This window comes from Callorhinus ursinus, unplaced genomic scaffold (assembly GCF_003265705.2).
Source record: "Callorhinus ursinus isolate GAN/ISIS: 27379988/994484 unplaced genomic scaffold, GSC_fseal_2.0 scaffold13, whole genome shotgun sequence".
NCBI lineage: Eukaryota > Metazoa > Chordata > Mammalia > Carnivora > Otariidae > Callorhinus > Callorhinus ursinus.
Genome location: NW_027397075.1, coordinates 15,462,878 through 15,484,709, shown reverse-complemented (window position 1 = coordinate 15,484,709; position 21,832 = coordinate 15,462,878). Strand labels below are relative to the sequence as shown.

The 21,832-nt window shown below is 55.3% G+C and overlaps 1 protein-coding gene across 3 annotated transcripts in view; it reads left to right on the top strand.

The window, feature by feature from the left end:
• RAB40C (RAB40C, member RAS oncogene family) overlaps positions 1 to 21,832 on the top strand; it is a 28,955-nt gene that overhangs the window by 459 nt on the left and 6,664 nt on the right. Inside the window, exons 1-4 of one of the 3 annotated variants that reach the window (XM_025877681.2) lie at positions 145 to 195; positions 354 to 577; positions 19,486 to 19,546; positions 20,057 to 20,117. In XM_025877681.2, the coding sequence (XP_025733466.1) occupies positions 436 to 577; positions 19,486 to 19,546; positions 20,057 to 20,117 (264 nt within the window). In that variant the 5' untranslated portion in view covers positions 145 to 195; positions 354 to 435. Of the gene's footprint in view, positions 1 to 144; positions 242 to 353; positions 578 to 19,485; positions 19,547 to 20,056; positions 20,118 to 21,832 lie in introns of those variants that run through there. The other 2 variants (XM_025877680.2, XM_025877679.2) reach the window with 2 other exon arrangements.

Here is a 21,832-nt window from a genome sequence, read left to right as displayed (position 1 = left end):
GGCGAGGCGGCCAGAATCTTACCCCAAAGCTGAATGGGGCGCGGTGGGGGCGGGCAGTCGTGACGGATGTGCGTACGGACCAATGGCCACGGGAAAGAGGCGGCGGGTGACCAATGGCGACGGCGTGGAGGCGGGGCGAGCGGAGGCTTAGCGGCGGAGTGCGGGAAGCGGTGGGGCGGCGGCGGTGGTGCTGAGGTGAGGCGGGTGGCGGCGGCGGCGGCGGCGGCGGGTGGTGGCGCAGGTGCGGGCGGACGGCACAGGCGGGCGGACGGCCGGCGCGGGCGGGGCCTGGCCTTCGCCGCCAGCCCGGGCCTCGCCGGCCGCCCCCGCTCACCCGCGCCCCGGGCCCGCAGGTCGGTCCGAGGCCTCCTCCCCGCCCTGCTCCCGCGGCCGGCGCCGTGGGCATGCGGGCTTGGCTCGCGCGCGCGTGAGAGGATGGGGACGCAGGGCAGCCCGGTCAAGAGCTACGACTACCTGCTCAAGTTCCTGCTGGTGGGCGACAGCGACGTGGGCAAGGGCGAGATCCTGGAGAGCCTGCAGGACGGCGCGGCCGAGTCCCCGTACGCCTACAGCAACGGTAAGGCCGCGGCGCGGGCGGCCCTCCGTGCAGCGAGCAGGCCTGCGGCAGCTCGCGATCTCTTTTCTTTCTCAGCCCTGTGTCCTCCGGCGAAGGCCCGAGCCCCGGGGTGGGGGTGGGGGTGGGGGGCGGGGAGCAGCAGGATCCCAAGCTCGCAGTCTGCTTGGCCCTGGCCAGGTCAGATGGAGGCCTTCAGCGAGGCGAATGGTTTTGCAGTGGGCCCCTGGGTGCATCGGAGCAGAGCGGCGTGGTGGCTGTGGGCCCGCGCCATCTCAGCCCCGGAGCGACAGCCCCCCAGAGGGTGCGTGAAAGCAGGCATGTTGCGGAGCCCGGGATGGAGGTACCTGAGGGGCAGCGTCCAGCGGTGGGGGTCCCACGGCCACCGGGGTTCTGTGCAGTCCAGGTGGAGAAGTTGGGACAGGTGTGCCAGGTATGGCTAGGGTTTTCCCGTGACCCTGTGGCATGTGTGTGCAGATGGGGTTCCTCAAAGGCAGGCTGACCCGCTGAGGCAGTTGTTACTCAGGACTCAGGGAACCAGAAGCTTGTGCTGGAAGGAGATGCCCACCCCTCAATTTCCGGTTGCATTGTTCAAGTACACAGCTAATACACATCCCTAGCACTCGTCCCAGCTTCCATCAGTTTACATCTTGCACGTAGAAAAAAAAAAAGCAGCTAACGTGTGCAGGGGATCAGTGTGGTCAGAACCTCCTCTGTGGTGGGGGCCCTGTTTTGAGGGGAACCAGGAAATCTTCTGAGAGCATGTCAGCATCCAGTCTTTGCAAGGACCTTTTTCTGATTTTACTTCTTCAGGTCTTTGTTCTCCACACCCTTTGTTACTTTGCTTCTTGGACTCTTGTCAGTCCTGTCTGACTGCTCTGAGCATTTGCTCTTGGCTAGGTTGTTGCCTATAGGCAGCTGACAGCGTGTGGACTTGTGAAGGTTGTTGGATTACCCGCACTGGCTAGCCGCCCTTCTTGCTGGGCCAGCTTCAGCTACAGGATTTGCACGGCGCCACCTCCTAAAGCATGTGCTCTCAGCCCCGCCTTAGAGGAGATGGCTCGAAGGGCAAGAAGGGGGGCCCTGGCTTTGTTTTTAGGTGAGGGAGAGCCTCCACTGGGGCCTCAGCAGGCCCTTCATCGGTTACTGCCACCTCAGTGGACGCTTGACAGCGACTGTCAGAGGTGTCCTTTGTGACTTAGTCGTTGAGTTGCTTTTCCAGTGGTAGTGCTGCTTCCTGGAGCCCCACTCCCGGGAGGCTGGTGATGTGTGTTGAGAAGAGCGTGAGAAGGCTGGGGTTCGTCTGGGGCAGCAGTGTTTTCCTGGACTGTTCATACATGCTTCTGAGGATCTGCTCAGCCACACCGTCAGGGACTCCAGTAGGGTGCAGCGAGCTCTCAGGGAACACAGAGCCGCTGGTTGGAGAGATGGGACCCACCTCCTGTGCTCTCTGTTGGGTTGTAGTGGCTGCCACGGTTCCTAGGACACGTTGATTGAACTAGGGTCAGTACTGAGTAACACACGGTGATTTGCCTACGACGGTGCAGTTGTCAAGAGACTCACAGTGAGCTGGTCCAGTGCGAGGGCGATCTGCCAGAAATGGTGAGGAAAGGAGCACTCACAGGTCCCTGCCATCACCCCAGCATCAAGTGGAAAAGGCAAAGTGTTAGCCTGTGTCTAGGATCCTTGAGGTTAAGAAGCGCGCAGCTCGAGGGGCGGGTGTGTGTGGTCAGGGCTCAGCTCGCTGACCCCGGTGGCCAGTGCTGTGTCCCTGGGGAAGTGGGCAGAGGGGAGAGCAATTGATTCTGCTCTGAAGCCTCCCTAAGGGAGATCCTTGAGGGTTTTGGAAGCTCTGGAGCAGCTGGTTCTCAGGGTTCCCCATCATGTGAATTTGTTCTTTGTAAGAGTTAATAACGTTCAGGAATTTTCAAATTTCTGATTCTCTTACAAAGGATATACATGTATTTCTTTTCCTTCTTCATTGTTAAAAGCGCTTAGCACGTTTCCAGGCTTGTTTTCTGCCTAAACTTGCACGGTTCCTCTCACCAGGAGCAGATGACCCATGGCAGGGAAATCCCCACTTGGTGAAGGACGTGTAATCAAACGCCTTTCCTTGGGCCAGCCTGATTACTTACCTGCATCGAAGTCTTGTCTAGCTCGTTCTTCAGACAGGGACATGAGTGCACATCATCTTCCCAGCTCTGCAGACACGTGAGTCATTGAAACGGCCTTTTCTGTGCTGGCACCCGAAGCCGTGATAGCCGTCTGTGACCGTGTGCCCACACCCATGGGAGCCTGCCGTAGGCTCTTGGTTTGTGGTTCATGGGTCTCTGTAGAGCTGGAAACCCTCCTTTCGGGAGGCTTGAGTTTCCTCTTTTCTGAACACACAGCAGCGGTTTTAGAGGAGGCCTCTGTTCTGTTGGGGAGACAGGCCTCTGTTCTGTTGGGGAGCCAACAGAACACTTTGCATAGAGGTTCCGCCCGGGCCATCCACAGGGAAGTTACACTCCAGAGCGTAAGTGTCAAGGAGGCTTGGTTGTGAAAGCTGGCAGGAACGAGGCACAGGTGTTTTGTGAGCAGCTTATAGTCCTGAGTGCACCCCCAGGTCTGACTCCGCACTGGGGCGCTGGGAGCCCAGAGAGTGTCCTGCTGCAGTGCACAGGCCTGGTCCCACTTTTCTGAGGCCAGTGAACATTGAGGGCAGTTACATGCTCTGCATTTGGCTCCCACAAACCTTCACATTGAAGGTTGGGGGCCGGCAAGAAGATACACTGTGGTTGATATGCCCGTGGTCCAGGAGACTCAAGAGTGGATGTGAGTCCATCTCTCCGTGTCTGCTCCTCTGGGGTCAGTGTTGGTGGGAGCTGCTGAGTGTACTTTGAGCCCAGGGCCTGGGGGGCAGGGAAGGTAGGAGGAGCGCAGTGTTGGTGACGGGTGTGGACAAAGCCAGGCGAGCATGAGGTGTGCTGTGAGTATCTGGGTCTTGCTGGCTGTTGGTATGTATGGGACCAAACAAAGCCAAACAAAGTGGGGGAGCAGCCCACTTCAGCAACCCGATGGCTAGGCTGGAGCTCATCATGTCCCCCAGCTCCATGGTTTTTCACTGGACGGTTCTTTTTTTTCTAAGATTTTATTTATTTATTTGACACAGAGAGACACAGCAAGAGAGGGGAACACAAGCAGGGGGAGTGGGAGAGGGAGAAGCAGGCTCCCTGCTGAGCAGGGAGCCCAATTAGGGGCTGGATCCCAGGACCCTGAGATCATGACCTGAGCCGAAGGCAGACGCTTAACGACTGAGCCACCCAGGCGCCCCTTCACTGGACAGTTCTGAACATCTCTTCTCACCTGGCTGGAAGTTGGTTTCTATCCTCCGTGCAAACCCAAGGAGAGACTGCATCTCTAGATGCGCCACCATGCTGTTTCCTGAGTCAGGATGGGTCTCTGGTGTCTCATCCGCTGTTTTTTCCCCGGTGTTGGCGTGAGATGTATGCCCAGGAGGCATTAACTGCTGTGTGTCCTAAATGAATGAGCAGCCTGTGTGCAGTGTCTCTGTGTTGATAGAAACCTGGTGTTGGTTGCTGGGTCACCACACAACCCTTTGTCGTCCCTTTTCTTCCTCTGTGTGTGGTTGGTGTTTGTGTCTGGACTCTGCCCATTTTTCTGGGCGGTTTACTGGGATTTGCCTTTCTTCTGTCAGATGGCAAGTTCCAAAGAGGGATGTTGGCCTGGAGTATGATGTGTGCCCAGCATGGTCACAGTGCTGGGCTCCCCCAGTGCTCTTTCCATCATCTAGGCGTCTCTGCCATCCTGTGACGGAGGCACCATCATCGTCCCATTTGGCAGATGAGAAACTGAGGCTTAGACAAGCTGGGGAGTGCTGCTTTCGTAGGCAGTACAGGGCCTGGCGCCTGTTGTCTCCCTAGGCACTGGCTGCCCGACCCCCTTCCCCTGGGCAGCGGGTCACTGAGTTCCTGGTTGACGCTTCTCTCCAGGCTTTGTTAGGCAGAGTCTGGCTGCTGGGCACCTGGTGCTGACTGGCAGGCATGACCCTCTTCTCATCACAGACCCTCCCCGATACTGGGGCTGCCTCCTCCCTCTGCTCTGGGGCCTGGGACAGTCACTGAGGCCCATTTGTTCTCCCTTCACTGAGCTGCTCCAGCCCTGCCTGCCTCCCTCCTGGCGGAGACCAGCAGAGCAGAGCCCCGACAGCTCCCAGGGTCAGCTGCTAATCAGGGCAGCAAACCACCAGTTTCCAGAGAAGTTTCCAGCAGGCCCCAGAGTGCCACACATACACCCATCTGTGCGGGGCTGGGATTCCTAGCTCCCCCTTTGCCAGAGGCACTCATCTGCTATGTGTGCCATGTAAAGTTCAAATAACTTAGCCCAGCCTGACGGGGTGGCAGGCGGGGAGGCGCAGACTTGTTTCTGCTTCAGATGAAGCTAATTAGGCTGGTTGGTCGTTTGACCTGGCATGGCCTGGCCTAAGTTGTCCGAAAGTAGGTAGAGTATTTTAAATTTTTAGTTTTTCCCCCAGTCTTGAGCAGTTTCCGTAAGCTCAGGCAGGTCAGAGAATATCTGCCTCAATGGCCGGCACATAGCGATGCAGAGCTGGCCCCTCTTGCAGGGCTGTGCTGTCACTGTGACACTGCTGTGTCATGTTCCCATCAGCAAGAGTGTGGCTTGGTTGATGAAGTCAACAGAAATGTGTTTCAGGAAGGAGACCTCAACAGGGAGCCAAGGAAGTAGGCGGGAAAGGTCTTTCGGGTACTTCCCCTCCTGTTGAACCTGAATTGTACCTGGTCTGGGGCCTGTGGCCAGTGAGGGGGAGGAGGAGCAGAAGGCAGAGGGTAGAGTTGTAGCCAGGCCTGGGGAGTGGGCAGCACCTGGTGTGGGTGTTGTGGGGTCTGGGGCCACGTGGGTCAGGGTGTTGCCATCTGCCATATGGAGGAAGTGGGGTAAGGTCTCCATGTCCAGCGCCCTGGTTTGGAGCAAGGTGGCCCATGGGGCTGGATTTGCTGCCCTGGGCATGCAGGGGAAGGAGGCTGGGAGTGGGAGACTGGGAAGACTGGCTGTATGGGGTCACCCTTCAGGTGGGAGGACATGGGCTCCTTAAATCCTTTGGGAATGAGGGTAAATACAAGCGAGCATCAGGTGGAAGGAGGTTGCTAGTTATGGTTGTGCTCCTATAGGGCCGATAATGACCGGCAAAGTGTCACGTCCGCAGCTGCGGTTCTCTTCTGCCAAGACTGGAGTACTGAGTGCCTTGTGGACTATGGGTGTGCGTCCTTCGGAGGGTGGGAGAGGGACAGGGGGACAGAGGTGGCCAAGTAAACCTGGCACCAGTGGGTGTGGCAGGGACCCAAGGACACGACCAGACAAGCTTTGGCCCTTTGTCTGGAACACATAAGGGGGGCACGATTTGTGCAGGATGGATGGGCGGTGCTCAGAAAGACAAGGCTTCAGGGTCGTGAGGAAGGAGGGAAGGACAAGGGGGGATCTAACCAAGAAGGAGTGCGGAGGGCCTGGTGTCAGGAGGCCAGCATCTCTGAGCAAAAACAGAGAATGGCAGGAGGCCTGAATTCTGGGAGCAGGCAGGGGCTTTACCGATTTACCGATAAGTGTCAACGTACAGACATGTCTGGGCACGTGAGTTCATGTGAACCCTGGACAGAGATCTTGGCCAGGTGATAAACACACGTCTGTGAGCCCAGGAAGCCACTGGGGTGGGTCAGAACAAAGTGCTCTGGATCGGGATCGGTAGCAGTGCTGTGACGGAGATGGGCCTGCACTCCCATCTAGTAGTTTCTGGGGTCGCAAACTGGGTCATTGCCAGTCTGCACCTTCCCAGGAGCTGAGGTAGGGTGAGTACCTGGTAATCAGGTCTGTGAGGATGGCTAGTGAGCTAAGAGATGTTATCCAGACTTGAAACGCTGTGCACGGCCTTGAGTGACTGCAGGAACATGGTGACCTTTCACAGGGTGGTCTGGTCCTTCCTGGGTCTGATGTTGGCAGGAAGATGTCAGGAGCTGGGTCTGGTTTCCTTACGGCTGAGGCTTGGACAGGGAGGAGGTGTGTCCCTGAGCACAGGTCCCTCATCTTCCTGCAGAAGCTGCTGCACTGGTCTGACCCAGGTCTCCCGTGGGAGCCCGAGGTCCTGGACACCTTCACACTCAAAGCTCTCTTGGTCCCTGGGGCTGGCAGTGATTTTATTTGGGTCCAGCAATGACCAGATCCCTGGGTAAGTGAGGACAGCTTGGTGGTCGTATCATTTTTAGGAGGATTTTCCTCATTTGAAGTCCTTTGGCCAGGGCCATACACAGAGTCCTCAGAGAGGGGGTTCTGAGGAAAAATAGACGGAAAGATGTTTAACTTTTGGGATGGAATGTTCACCTGTAAGTGCACAACAGGAAATCTGGCAACGCGGTGCTAGGAGTGCCAGGAGTGAGTCGTGCAGTAAGGGAGTCTGCAGCGTGTGCTCTCCAGAGCCTTAGAAATTGGGTAGGGGTCTTTCCTGGGGAATAATAGGGGACACAACTGAAGACAATCAAGGCTTTTTTTTTTTTTTAAGATTTTATTTATTTGACAGAGACAGTTAGAGAGGGAACACAAGCAGGGGGAGTGGGAGAGGGAGAGGGAGAAGCAGGCTTCCCGCTGAGCAGGGAGCCCGATGTGGGGCTCGATCCCAGGACCTTGGGATCATGATCTGAGCCGAAGGCAGACGCTTAACAACCAAGCCACCAGGCACCCCTTTCCTTTTCTTTTTTAGTAATAGAAATGAAAAGCCTGAAATGCCCACGGGTCCAGAGGGGAAATATGGTATATTCATAGAGTGAGATATAGCCTTAAAAATGGTGTTTTGGGGGAATAGTGAGTATCCAGTGACATGAGGAAAGCTAATACCTTGTTAAGCAGGCAGAGTCTGTCTAATTACATCATGTACAATGAAAGAATTGGGCCGTGAGGCACACGAAAACATTAATAGTGGGTATCTCTGAATTTGGGGGTTATGAGTAATTTTTGCATTTTTTTTTTATGTTAAGTGTTCTGTATTTTGCCAAATTTTGTACACAGAGTGTGCTTGCTCTTTATGAAACCTTTTGCTTTGGTCTGGTCTGGTGTGGTTTATTAAGGAAACCGGTCCACAAACTGCCCTAGAGCTCCTCTTGAAACCCAGCGTGCTAGTGTATGTGGAAAGGCATCTTGAAATGCATTAGGTAACTTCTGCTTCCTTTTATGTCCTTCATCAGGCAGCCCCCCTCCTCCTTTCCCCAGCAACAGACTTCCGTGTGCCTGCGGGGGCAGACCCTGGCCTGGAGAAGGACAGGAGTTCGAGGGTCCTTGTTCCCGCATGTCTGTGTGCTCAGCATGCTAGGGGTCAGATGTTCGCACCCAGCTCCAATCTGGATTCGGAGCCCCCATGGTCAAAAGACCTGTTAATCTAAACTCCATGCATGGTCAATATCCTGTGGGTTTACTTTTTTTAAAATAAGCTTTATTGAGATAGAATTTACATATGATGAAATGGACCCATTTTGAGTGTAGAGTTCAGTGAGTCTCGACGAGTGCATACCTATATAACCACTGTCGTAATTGGGGTATGGATTGTTTCCACTTCTCCCTAAAAGTTCTGTCATGGGTCTTGGAAGTCCAGCCCCCAGCCCTCAGCCCCCACTCCCCACTGGTGTGCTTCCTGTCACTCTAAGGTTACTTTTGCCTCTCCAGAACTTCCTGTAAATTGAGTCATGCAAGATGGTCTTTCGTGCTGTTGGTTTGTGTCACTTGGCAGGATGTGCGTGAGACTTACTCACATGGGGCACACACCATAGCCATCTGTCCTGTTCCAGAGGAGCATTCCTTTGCACATATATACCCCAATTTGTTTATCCATTCACCTGTCAGTACGGGTCTGGTCACTGGTCATGTCCTGATTTGGGCTGTTGTGAAGAATGCTGGTATGAACATTCTTGTACAAATCTTTAAAGTCTTTAAAAAATTTTTATTTTTGTGGGGGGCCCCTGGCCGGCTCAGTCCAAGGAACGTGCGACTTGGATCTCAGTGTCATGGGTTCGACCCCCATGTTGGGTGTGGAGATGACTTAAATAAATAAAACTTGAAAAAAAAATTTCGTTTTGGGGCTCCTGGGTGGCTCAGTCATTAAGCGTCTGCCTTCGGCTCAGGTCATGATCCCAGGGTCCTGGGATTCAAGTCTCATGTTGGGCTCCCTGCTTGGCGGGGAGCCTGCTTCTCCCTCTCCCACTCCCCCTGCTTGTGTTTCCTCTCTTGCTGTATGTCTCTCTGTCAAATAAATAAATAAAATTTTAAAAAATAGATATATTTAGAAAAAGTTTTGTGGTAAATATGCATATTATGTTGACCATTTGCAAGTGAATGATTTACTGGCATGAAACACATTCCTAACTCGCAAAGTCTTTGTGTGCATGTGCCTCTAGCAGTGGGGTTGCTCGGCCACGTGTGTTTTTGTCTGCTTAACTCATGAGAAATTACCCAGCTGTGTTTTAAAGTCCTCTGTCATTCTGAATTCCCACCAGCAATATGTGTGAGTTCCAGTTGCTTTACATCTCGGCCGGTGTTTGATGTTGTCAGCCTTTTTTCTTTTTCTTTTTTAAAGATTCATTGAGAGAGAGAGAGAGAGAGAGGTGAATGAGCACAAGCAGGGGGAGGGGCAGGGAGAGAAAGAGAAGCGGGAACCCCGACATGGGACTCGATCCCAGGACCCCGGGATCATGACCTTGTTTTCTTTTTCTTTCTTTTTTTTTTAAAGACTTTATTTATTTATTTGACAGAGAGAGACACAGCGAGAGAGGGAACACAAGCAGGGGGAGTGGGAGAGGGAGAAGCCGGCTTCCCGCTGAGTGTGGAGCCGATGCGGGGCTCGATCCCAGGACGCTGGGACCATGACCTGAGCCGAAGGCAGACGCTTAATGACTGAGCCACCCAGGCGCCCCTGCCTTTTCTTTTTAATCAACTCTCTTGAGGTATAATTTGTGTGCCCAGAGCCCGGGTCCATTTAAAGTTTGCAGTTCTGTGAGTGCTGACAGGTGTGCACACCTGAGAACCCATCACCACCCTCAGCCCCCGTGCTCCTTGCAGACCAGCCTATCTGCTCCCAGACCTGGCAGCCGCCGATGTTTCTGTTCCAGGCTGGTTTGTATTTCTCGAGTGTTCCTAGACGTGGAGTCACACGCGCCCCGTTTTTCGTGAGGTGCGGCTGCGCGGTTGTGTGGTGAGGCCCCCTCCTTGGTGCCATGTGGCTGTTGTCTGTGCCGACTGCAGTGTCTTTATCTGTTCTTCTGCACCGGGGCTTTTGGAAAGTTTCCGTGTTTGGGTTTTTTCTGAATGGTGTTCCTGTGAAAATTCTCATAGTTGTTTTTGGTGCCTGTATGTGTGTGTTTCTGTTGGGGATACACTGTGGAATGGGGTTGCTGAGTTGTAGGGTGTGTCCAGCCTTAGTAGGCACCACCAGACGGTTTTCGGACTGTCCCAGGGGGTGGGGAGTGAGATTTCCGTTCACTTTCCTTTTATCCTGTTTCTTTAGGACAGCCTTCCGTCCTAGGGGTCACCTTCTGTTGCTTAACCACCCCCAGTGGGCGGGCTTTACTTTGTACCCAGTCTGTTAATAGTGCTGCAGTAGATAACCTCCCGTTCCTTTCCCACAGCGTACTCCTTCCCTGTTCCTGCTGTAACACATTATCTTAACGGTTCTGTGCTCTGGCGGTTGGGCCGTCCTTTCTGCAGGCTCTCAGGGAGGTCTGTTCCTTGCTCACGGCCTTGACAGGTCCCCCGGGTCTCTGCTGGCTGTGAACCGGGCTGCACCAGCTTCTAGAGACCACCCACATCCCTCGCCCGCCTTCCTTCTTCTCTGTCTTGAAAGCCAGGTCAGGCCCTTCCAGGCTTTGAGTCTCTCCTCCTTGCATCCCATCTCTGACTCAGCTCGGAAAGAGTCCCCATCTTTAAGGATTCCTGATGACCTCAGGCCCACCCAGATAACACAGGACCCTTTCCCTCTTAAGGCCCATCACCCCAGTCACACCTTCAAGGTCCCTTTGCCTTGCAGGGTGCATGCTCACAGGTTCCAGGGATTAGGGGGAGGACATCTCCAGGGGCGGGTTGGGGGTGTTATTCTGCCCACCACACCACCATGAAAAGTTCTTTGTATAGTTTTGATTTGGGTAGATTTTTGGTGACTGGTTAGGGGAGTGTGTGTTTGCATTTCTGGTAGATACTGCTGGTCTTAGTTCTTGCTTTGGACTGAATGTTTGTGTCTGCCAGAATTCACATCTTCATACCTGACTCCCCCAGGTGACGGTCAGGGGTGGGGCCCTTGGGAAGGGACTTAGTCACGAGGGTGGAGCCTCCGGAATGAGATCAGTGCCCTTGTCAAAGAGACCCAGAGAGCTCCCTGGCCCCTCCTGCTGTTTGTGACCCAGGAAGCCAGCCCTCACCAAACACGGACTCTGCTGGCACCTGGTCTCCAACTTCCAGCCTCCAGAGCGGAGAGAAGTCAGTCTCTGTTGTTTGTAAACCACGCAGTTGATGGTATTTTGGCACAGCAGCCCCGAGCCAACTAAGAAATTACCACAAACTGAGGGGCTTAAAGCAGCACCCACTTCCCAGTGGTTTCTGTGTGTCAGAAACCCAGTCATAGCTTAGCTGGGTCCTCACAAGGTCTCTCTCGGGCTGCAATCAGGTGTGGGCTGCAACAGAAAGAATCCCTTTTTTTTTTTTTTAAGATTTTATTTATTTATTTGACAGAGAGAGACACAGCGAGAGAGGGAACACAAGCAGGGGGAGTGGGAGAGGGAGAAGCAGGCTTCCCACAGAGTGGGGAGATCCCAGGACCCTGGGATCATGACCCGAGCCAAAAGCAGATGCTTAACGAATGAGCCACCCAAGCATCACAACTTTTTGTTTTTTTTTTTTTAAGATTTCTTTATTTGAGAGAGAGTGTGTGAGTGCATGTGTGTGCCGGGAGGGAGGGGCAGTGGGAGAGAAAATCTCAAGCTGACTCCCCGCTGAGCATGGAGTTGGATCCCGCGACCCTGAGATCACGACCTGAGCCATAATCGAGAGTCCGAAGCTCAACTGACTGAGCCCCCCCGGGCACCCCAGAGAATCCTTTTCAAGTTTGTGGGGCTGTTGGCGGTACCCGCCACCTCCCTTCTGAGGCACACACGGGGCTCTGCCTAGGGCGGCTTGCTTCGTAGAACCAGAAAGGTAAAGAATATGCCAGTGGGACAATCTCATGTAACATGATCACAGAGGGACATCTGTCACCTTGGCCTCATTCCAAGGGTCAGAAGCAAGTCTTCGTTCCACCACCCTCTGGGGGAGGGTTGTACCGCGTACCCAGGGGCGTGAGTGCCAGGAGGCAGGACCCCATGCTTACATAGGAGTGCCTGCCACATTGCCCAGTGCCGCCTCCATGTCTACCGGGGACGTGTGGAATCCCTGTTTATGTCCCCAAGCACGCTGTGTGGTGTGAGGTGCAGTTCCTGGGCATAGGCATGTGCTGCGGCCTTCCCCTTGGACGAGAAGCATGAAGGCCACTCAGTGTGCAGGAGGGCTGCCTGGACCTGGCCCGCCAGGACGACTGCTGTGTGCGTCCCAGGGTATTTTGTGCATCCACCTGTGTCATGGGGAGCTTTTTCTGCTTCCTAGAAGACCCCAGCATTCCTCTTCAGCTTCTTGACTGTCTTTGGGGACTTGGGAGAGCTTGTTTTCCCTCCCTAGGGAGTAACCATTAAGCAATAGCTGCCTGTCTTGGGTTTAGACGTCCTGTTGGAAGCACAGGGGAGCGTGCCTCAGTCGGACAGCGACTCGAGCTGTCCTTCCTGGGAGGCACGATCTGGGGGCTCCGCCCGCTGTGTCGCTGTTGGAGCCTGCTGTGACCTCAGTGGGTGGGCTGCCTCTCCGTGAGGGCTTGGAGCTGGTGGTCCGCACTACCCGGGGGCACTCCCAGCCATCCCTGGATGCCACTCCCCTATCAGGAGCCGCTGCAGTGGGGAGAGCCTGTGGGGAATGGCTTCCTCTCCCTCTTCCACTTCCAAAGGAAGACACCAGTTAGCACTTCTGTTTCTTTTTTTTTTTTTAAGATTTTATTTATTTGACAGCAAGAGAGAGAGAGCGCGCACGCACACAAGCAGGGGGAGGGGCAGAGGGAGAAAGAGACTGTCTGCTGAGCGGGGAGCCCCACATGGGGCTTGATCCCAGGACCCAGAGATCATGACCCGAGCTGAAATCCAGAGTAGCTGCCCAGCTGGCTCAGTTGGTAGAGCATGTACCCCTCTTGATCTCAGGGTTGTGAGTTCAGGCCCCACGTTGGGCATAAAACTTACTTTAAAAAAAAAAGTCCTCCTGTGGCTTTTAATCATGTTGTAAAGTAGCTGGATAATTACATGTTGAGTGTTGCCGTTTCTTCCATAAAGACTGGGACCTCAGACAGGAAGGAGGTGGTGACAGATGTCCCATCTGGGCAGGTGATGTCTTTCCTTGCCCTCTCCCTTCAGGTGGGTCTTAACAGGTGTGTGGGAAATGCCCACCCTCAGAGGTCCGCCTGGTTGTGTGTAGCGGTCTTCATTCTGAACAGTGGAAAATTGAACCGACAGTCTTGGTTGACACAGCAAATCAAGCTGACCGGGCAGACGGCTGAAGCTATCTGGTTCCTCTTCGTGTGTTCTCTGCCTGAGCACCATGTCATTCCTAGTGACAGTGGGTTTTCTTGGAGGTCGGTGGTCCTGAGTCCGTGCTGACAGGCATGTGAGCTCTGGTGAAGCTCTGAAGGAGGGAGCGGAAGAGAGTGTGACTCGTAGCCTGTCCATCTGCCGCCTCCTGACGGGACAGCACACCTCAGCTCCGGCCAGTAGGGTGGCTCTTGTCCACGTCACCTTGACAGGCTGGCCGTGTGGCCGCAGACGCCCCACAGGTGACGGGTGCACCCCTGCCAAGGGTGAGAGGCCAGGGGAGATGGACGCCTGCAGCTGTGCTCACACAGTGAGTGAAGTGGGTCTCTGCGAGCAGGGTGGGTGCCTTGGTGAGCTCCCCCGGAACCACCAGGAAGGGGGTGACTATCAAAAACAGGCATTCCAGAAAGTTGAAACTTTCTTGTATCATTCCTTCCTCCTCCGCCTCCTGTCCCTGACCCATCTCTTTGAAGAACACCAGTCAGCAACCCGTAATTACAGCGTTCTGCTCCTCCAGCATCTGCCGGTGTTTCCCCAGGGCCGGGAGCTGCCCCTGTCGCCCTGCCTGGGCTGTGGTGCAGGGACGTGGCGTCAGGGCACTGTCAGCAGGTGCCGTCCTCAGCCGTGTCAGGCCCTCTGGGGCCAGTGCTTTGCAGCGTCCCCTGTACTGTCCTGAGAAGCAGTGAGTTTGATCTGCAGGTCATCCATGCCGTCCACATGCAGAACTAGAACGTGTACACGCAGTGTATCTGGAATGTGAGGGGGAAGAGGGGCAGTGCATCCTGAATCGCTTTGTGCTCCGATCCAGGTGTACTAGATGCTGACAAGGTGACAGTAGAAATGTACCTGGTGCAGGTGTTACTAAGGAGGAGGTGGGTTTTTTTCCAAAATGGTGAAGAACTTTTGGTAAAATTCTGAACCAACAAGACCCCCGTGATTCACAAGGTGGTGGCATCCCTGCCAAATGTGTGCGGATGGGGCTCGCACATTGTACAAGATGGGTCGTCGCGCAGAGTGAGGTCTGCAGGTGCTTCCTGTACAAATACCTGCCAGACGTTGGAGCTGTTTGTGGGACTCAGGACTGTTCCCTCTGGTGCCCAGTGATCATGTGCGCGGCAGTTCACCTGCGGTCCCTGGCCTGTGCCTCCTGAGTCTGTGACAATAACACGTGTCCCCTCAGAGGGACCCTCTGTAGCTCTTGGTCCGGGTGCAGGCGTGGGACAGCCGCGACGCGAGCCCCTGTCGTTCCCAAAACCGTGCCTGGTATATAGTAGGAACGTAAACAGCAGTTTGTGTCGAGTGAATTGCCACTCCCTTGAGAAACCCTGTAACACAGTAGAAAGGACATTCTTGGGAACTTGTGGCCCTGTCAGGTGAGAGAGGCTGAGTGTGTGGGACGCAGGTACCGCAGGACAAAGCGCAGAGGCCTGAAGCCTGGCTGTGAGGCGCCGGCAGGACCCCATGCCCCGGGGCCCTCTGGGACTGAAGCCAGGGCGGGGGCCTAGCAGGGACACGGGAGGTCTGCTCCCTGGGAGAAGCGGGTGTGGCAGAGGGCCCCGACCGCCCCTGCTGCTGGTGCTCAGGTAGCGTCCCGTGCTGCCCAGAGGCAGCAGCTAGTTCTTTGCAGGAACAGCCCCAGTCCAAGACAAGGGACCTCCGTACATCCCGAGTTGCCTGACAGCTCCATTGTGAGCCCCACTTGAGCAGAGTCACCTGGACTTTCTGCAGCTTCTTGGGGTCTCCGAGGGCTGGTGGACAGCCAAGCACCACACAGTGTGAGGAAGGACATCTGAGAACCTTAACAATCTGATAATTAGTGTTGCCTGAGATACAAAGAGATACTGCGTCCAAGAACTAGGAACAGAATGTTATTCGAAAAGAGCGTTCAGAGGGCCAGAAAGAGCATTGAGAAATGAGGTTAGAAAGAGCAGCAGAATTTTTTAAAGGGTCATAGGAGAACGCTAAAGTTGAGGACAGCTCCCGGAACATGGAACAGAAGCACAGAGATGAGAGAACTGGCTGTTAGCCAGGAGTGGGACACATCAGCTGAGCGGGTGGAGGGGTTGCTGGAGTCACTGAATGGGCCCTGGGCTGCGCTGACACGGGAAAGACCCCCCAGAACACTGGGCAAATAACATGCTTCAAGAGCTCTCACGTGGGAAGCGTCGGCAACCAGAACAGCACTTGTCTCCCTGGGCACTGGTCAGCTGCCGCTGGCCCCCGCTGACCTCCCAGTGCCCTGTGTCTGTCCAGAGAGTGTTCCCAGTTCTGGGGCCCGAGACTTGGCTACCCAGTATGACCCCCACCCTGCATGTGAGCTGCTCCCGTCACCTCAGGAGGCCTGGTCACCCCCATGTGCACCCAGGCAGTTATCTGAGCCCCCACCAGCTGATTCTGATGGTCATGCCCGGGCTCTCCAAGATTTCGTGTTTTGAACAGTTTTTCAAAGAGGGGCTCAGTGTTCATGGACTGCTGGCGTGAGGCAGGGGGAGTGTGACTGCAGTCCTCCAGCATCAGATCTGGAGACCCAGGACTTGTCGGAGCTGCCTGAGTAGTGACGTTTAGTTGACACTATCCTTGGTGATGGCACGGAGAGTCTGCTTTCCTACAGGCAGGTCTCTCTCTGTGGACTTGTGGGTCTGTATCTTCTAAGACTTTATGAAGTACACTGTACGTTTTTGTCCATATTTGGGAGGTGGGGATGAGGGGCAGGGTAGGCATGAGGATATATTTGAAATTTTGGTGCCCATGTGAACCTGTCAGCCTGGGGCTCTCCGCCCTGTCAGGAGATCTTGGCTGGCGGCCAGGCCGTCCGCAGCTGGGCCCCGCTGTCCACTTCCCTCAGTCCCTTCACACGGGCTGCTCAGCCTTTTGTGGGGGCCGTGGGGGCTCCTGGCAAGGTGGGAGGGGCGGGCATGGCTCCCTGCTGCCTCCGAGCTCTCCTCTGCAGCCTTCCCTGAGAGCCCTGTGCTCTGGGAATTCTTGGACCCAGCCGGGCGGGCTGTGCAGCAGGACAGGTTGGAAGCGGAGCAGACCCTTCCTTGGGATAGCTCCCGGCTCTGCATGCTCATTGGCCTGCAGTGTGCTTGGCAGGGCGTTTAGTGCCGCTGCTGGAGAGCGGAGCCTGCACCCCAAAGTCACGGTGCCGTAGGGATGGTGATGAGCGTGGTGGAACGTGGGCAGATTAGAGCCTTGAGGCGCCCAGCTGCACTCCGCGTTCGCCACACCACACCTTGTCTCCTGGGCCTTTGCTGGGCACGCCCTCCTCCCTGCCACTCCCAGCTGGGCCTTAGGAGTCACCTCGGGGTGACTGGGCAGCACCCTTTCACGGGGAGCCTCGGAGAGGTGCTGGGGAGTGTCCCGTTCCCAAGCCCCCAGCCTGCTGGGCTGACCCGCCACCTGGAGGTGATGTTGCCCAGAGCATGGGCGTCCACATCCACAGGCTTTCTGGTTACCGCCGTTTCTGTCTCACAGGAGTGGTAGATCCAGGACCAAAAAGAGGCAAGTCCTGGGCCAGATCTGTGCTTCCTGTTTGACAGAATTACAGGAGCTCCCACCTAGGACCGAGGATACTTGAGTGGATGCCAGTCGGGGAGCATGGAACAGAAGCATAGAGATGAGAGAACTGGCTGGGGGGAGGGCGGGTGGGGACAGGCCTGAGTTTGCTTCTTCCTGCGGAGTGTTTCTTTTGCTTGAGAATACGTGCAAGAGAGTCTTCTCTCTCTTTTCTTTTAATTGTGGTAAAATACATGTAACAGGAAGTTTGCCCCCTTCACCGTCTTTAGGCGCACAGCTCATTCCCGCTGTTGTGGGACCACGACCACTGTCAGTCCAGAGCTTTTCCATCTTCCCAAACTGAAGCTCTGTCCCCATGAATCGCTGACTCCCCACCTGCCCCCGCCCCTGGTGACCTCCATCCACCTTCTGTCTCCAGGGATCTGGCGGCTCGAGGGGCCTCGAGAAGTGGAATCCCGCCCTATTTGTCTTCCTGCCACAGGCTTATCTCCCCGAGCGCGATGCCCTCCGGGCCCACCCCTGTGGAAGCACATGTTGGCCTGTCCTCCCCGTTAGGGCTGAACACTGGTCCACTGCACGGACAGACCACACTTTTCCCTTCGTCTGCCGATGGACACATGAGCTGCTTCCACCTTTTGGCGGCTGTGGACAGTGCGGCTGTGAGCGTGGGTGTGGAAATACATCCGTAGTTGATTCCTTGCTTTCAGTTCTTTTGGTTGTAAGCCGGAAGTGGAATTTCTGCATCAGATAGTAATTCTGTGTTTGAGTTTTTGAGGAGCCACCAGGCTGTTTTCCACGTGGCGGCTGCACCCTCCCCCACCTGCACCGCAGTGCTCTAGATCTCCAGCTTCTTCACACCCTCACCAGCACCTGTGATTTTCTTTGTTTTTTTCTCCAATAACCATCTAAATGGTGTGAGTTGACATCTCATTGTGGTTTGATTTGCATTTCCCTGATGCTGAGTGGGGTTGAACACCTTTCCATGTGCGTATTGCTCATTTGTGTATCCTCTTTGGAGAAATGTCTGTTCAAGTCTTTTGCCCATTTTTAATTGGGTGGTTTTTGGTATTGAGTTGTAGCATTTCTTTCTATATTGTGGATACCAGTCTCATCAGATATGTGATTTGCAAATATTTTCTCCTCTTTTGTCGGTGAGGAAAACAGGACGTTTTCATTCTGTTAATGTCCTTTGAGGCACGGGAGCCAGATTTTCATGCACAGCTGGGAGTTGGCCGGGCTGAAGGACAGTGAGGGTAGAGGCCCCAGTGCCAGGGTTGGGGGTGTGCCGTGTGCACATGATGCGTGTGTGAACAACACCTGCGTTAAAAATGCCCATTTTGGGGACACCTGGGTGGCTCAGTCGGTGAAGCGTCTGCCTTCAGCTTAGGTCATGTTCCCGGGGTCCTGGGATCGAGCCCCACATCAGGCTCCCTGCTCCGCAGGAAGCCTGCTTCTCCCCCTGCTTGTCCTAGCTTTCTCTCTCTCTCTCAAATAAATAAATAAAATCTTTTAAAAAAAAGACCATTGGGACGCCTGGTGGCTCATTCAGTTACACGTCTGCCTTCAGCTCAGGTCACCATCCCAGGGTCCTGGGAACAAGTCCCGCATTGGGCTCCTAGCTCAGTGGGGAGTCTGCTTCTCCCTCTGCCTCTTCCACTCCGCCTGCTTGTGCTTTTGCTCTTGCGCTCTCTCTCTCTCTCTCTCTCTCTCTCTCAAATAAATAAATAAATTAAATTAAAATAAATTAAATTAAAAATAAATAAAAAAAAAACAGGGCGCCTGGGTGGTTTAGTTGGTGGAGCATGTGACTCTTGATCTCGGGACTGTGGGTTGAAGCCCCACATTGGGTCTAGAGTTTGCTTTAAAAAAATGGGGCGCCTGGCTGGTTCAGTTGGTTAAGCATCCGACTCTTGGTTTCGGCTCAGGTGGTGATCTCAGGGTCGTGAGATTGAGCCCTGTATCAGGCTCTGCGCTCAGTGCAGAGTCTCAGATTCTTTCTCCCTGTCTCTGTCCCTTCCCCCACTGACGCTCTCTCGCTCTCTCAATTAAATAAATAAAAATAAAAAATAAACCTTAAAGAAAAGCCCATTTTCAAGCTCTCTTGGAGCAAGTGTTATAAAGTCAAGAAACTGATGAGATTTTTAAGGTTTAGGAATGGAGGAGGGAAGGCATAGCTTGTGGGAAGTTTCTGGATGGCCCACAGACCACTTGAAGATGTTCCATGTAAGCTAAGTGTCCATGCTCTTACCAACTTCTTGTGGACTGACTTTGTCCCATAAAAGAGTAAAAACAAAAACTGAAGCTAGGGCAGGCGTGGGTTTTGCAGAGAACTCTCCAGAGAGATGGCATTTTAGAGATTACTTGCCCTTTCATCATGCTCCCAGCACGCTCCAGTCATCAGTACCCGGGGGCTACGGTGAACCAAGAACACAGACACCCTTAGCCTCTGGGAGGTCGATGTCAGGACCCAGACGAAGCAGGTCAGCACGGAGACGAGCCTCCTCCCTCCGCCCTGCGGCTGTCAGCACCCAGCATGCGCTCTCGGGGCGACACTGGGGTGGCCCACTCGGGTTGCTGGGCTGGAGCTACGGGAAGCCTCCAGGTGGGGGTGGCACGGCCCTCGGCCCTGGCATGGTGGGTCCTGGTGGGCCTGTCTCCACGTGTCACCTGCAGCTACCCTCTGCTTCCTTTCAGGAATCGACTATAAGACGACCACCATCCTGCTGGATGGACGGCGGGTCAAGCTGGAGCTCTGGTGAGTCAGGCCCTGCGGGGCGAGGTGTCCGGGGCAGGGACTGCAGCGCCGCAGTGTCACTGTGCGATGCCTCAAGTGAGTCAGGAGTCCTCAGAGACGGGACGGTGTCCTCTTGACCCTCCCTGGAACAGCCATTTGCACAGACCCTGTGTCCCTGTGGAACGGACTCTGATGCAGAAACCAGAAGTCTGGGCTGTTTGATCTGATAGAGCCCAGCTCCCTTTGGCCCAGAAACACTCATTTCCACCGTGACCATGGCCTCTCTGCCCTTGTTCTTCCCTGGGCTACACATGAAGGAGCGTTTTCCAGAACCTCAGCAGGAGGCGTGAATTCCCACAAGGGGTGGGATTCTCCAGCCCAGTAGGGCGAGGTTCCAAGGCACACAGGCCCATGGAGGTCCGCCAGGGTGAGCTGTGGAGTGGGAGGGGGCGGGGGCCAGCACCTCACAGGGATGACACTGTGCACGCTGGGGTCCCATGGGCTGCGTCCCCCAACCCCCCTGTGTTTCAGGGACACCTCGGGCCAAGGCAGGTTCTGCACCATCTTCAGGTCCTACTCCAGGGGTGCGCAGGTAAGCCCAGCGACCGTGCCGGTGCCGTTCTCCAGGATGACCCCCTCCCGCTGCTGTGCTGTCACACCCCACATGCATGATTCTTTCTAAGCCAAGTCTGACATCTGAACACCAGGCTTCCACTGGGTTCTAACCTCGGGTACCCTCTGTGCCCATCGACTCTCATGGCTCCTGCTGGTGGAGGTGCCACAGGAGGTGTGCTGAGACACTTGGAGATGCCGCTCAGTCATCCAGTTCCCCGGGAAGAGGAGGTGACCTCCCTGGACTTGGGTGTGCTGATGGAGGGGGCTGCCTGGGGAGGCAAGCCCGACTCAGGGCTGGGGGCTCCAGAGTGGGCTGGCCTGGATCACTGACGAGGATAGCAGAGCCTGAGCCTTGGAGCCGCAATGGAAGGGGCTGCTGTGGGTCCTCAGCGGGGTGGAGTGGTGTGCAGGGATGTGGGCACCTGCTCATTTCTGTCTGCGTCCTCTGGGTTCCCCCCAACATGCTTGTGTGCCGACTAGATCTGTATGTGGTTCGAGGCTAGAAGGAGAAGGGAACGTAGCTGCGTGCCCAGATCTGCTTTAGACTTCCACTGCCGGGTCAGAGTGAGTGGTCTGGGTACAGGACCAGTCTTGTCTGTGCTGCAGGGCAGGCCGTGACCCCCAGGCTTCTGGAATTGCTGAGGAGACCCCTGAAGTCAGATCTGCTGTGCACTGCAGGCAGGGGCCCCTGGCTGTGTGGGGTGTGGGCTCCAGGGGGGCTGCATGTCACCCTGCACACACTCTGGCTGGGGCTTGGGGGGAGCCCCACGGGCATCTGTTTTGCTTTGTGAGCAGTGATTAATGCCCAGCACGCGCGCGTGCGCGCGCACACACACACACACGCCCGCCCGCCTGCCCGCCTGCCCCCTGTGCTGCTCTTTCTGCTCTATGGGACCTGGGAAGCCAGAGGGAAATTTTTTCTGTGACGGAGTCAGACTGAGTCCAAGGAGGTGTTGACAGGAACACCCAACCCAGTCCTTCCTCCAGGGCCTTCCTGAATGGGAGCCTGTCCAGCATGCGGGGAGGGAGGAAGACCCTGAATGGGGCCTTCGTCTGCGCCCTGCTGATGTTGGCCAGGAGCTCCTGTCCTGGGAGCCGGCACAGAGGAGTGAGCCCTGCTCCTGCAGCCACTGGCTTGGGGACGTCACCGGTGTCCGCGGCGCCCTGCAGAGCTGCCGTAACCGGGGTTCCACCGGGAGCAGCTGATCCTCCGTGACAAAACACAGAAGGACCTCAGGGTGTGGGGTGCCGCTTTGGGGCATTTGTCAGCACCCCTATCCCCACCAGGGGTGGGTTAAGCAGCAGGAACTGCCTGCAGCACCCAGCGCCCTTCAGGTGAGCGTGGGGAGAGCTCGTGCACACAGAAGCACGGTCCACAGCCCCTCTTATTTAAGGAAGGGACTGCGTGTGTGATTTTACACACACAAGATGAGACATTGTGAACGGCCATGTTCACTGTTGCGCACCCTGCGGTTACTGGTGAGCTCTCTTGTGCTCCTTTTGGTTTGAATATTTCCAGCTGTGCTGTGATAAACACATTACTTTTGTAATCAAGAGGAAAATGAAGAGCTGGGGCTCGCTCTCTCGGGTATGATGATTATGGGCCCCTGGCCTCAGCTGCCTGCCTGCTCTGAGTGTCAGCATGGGACAGACCACAGACATGCGCTTGTGAACAGCCACTTAGGGACCACG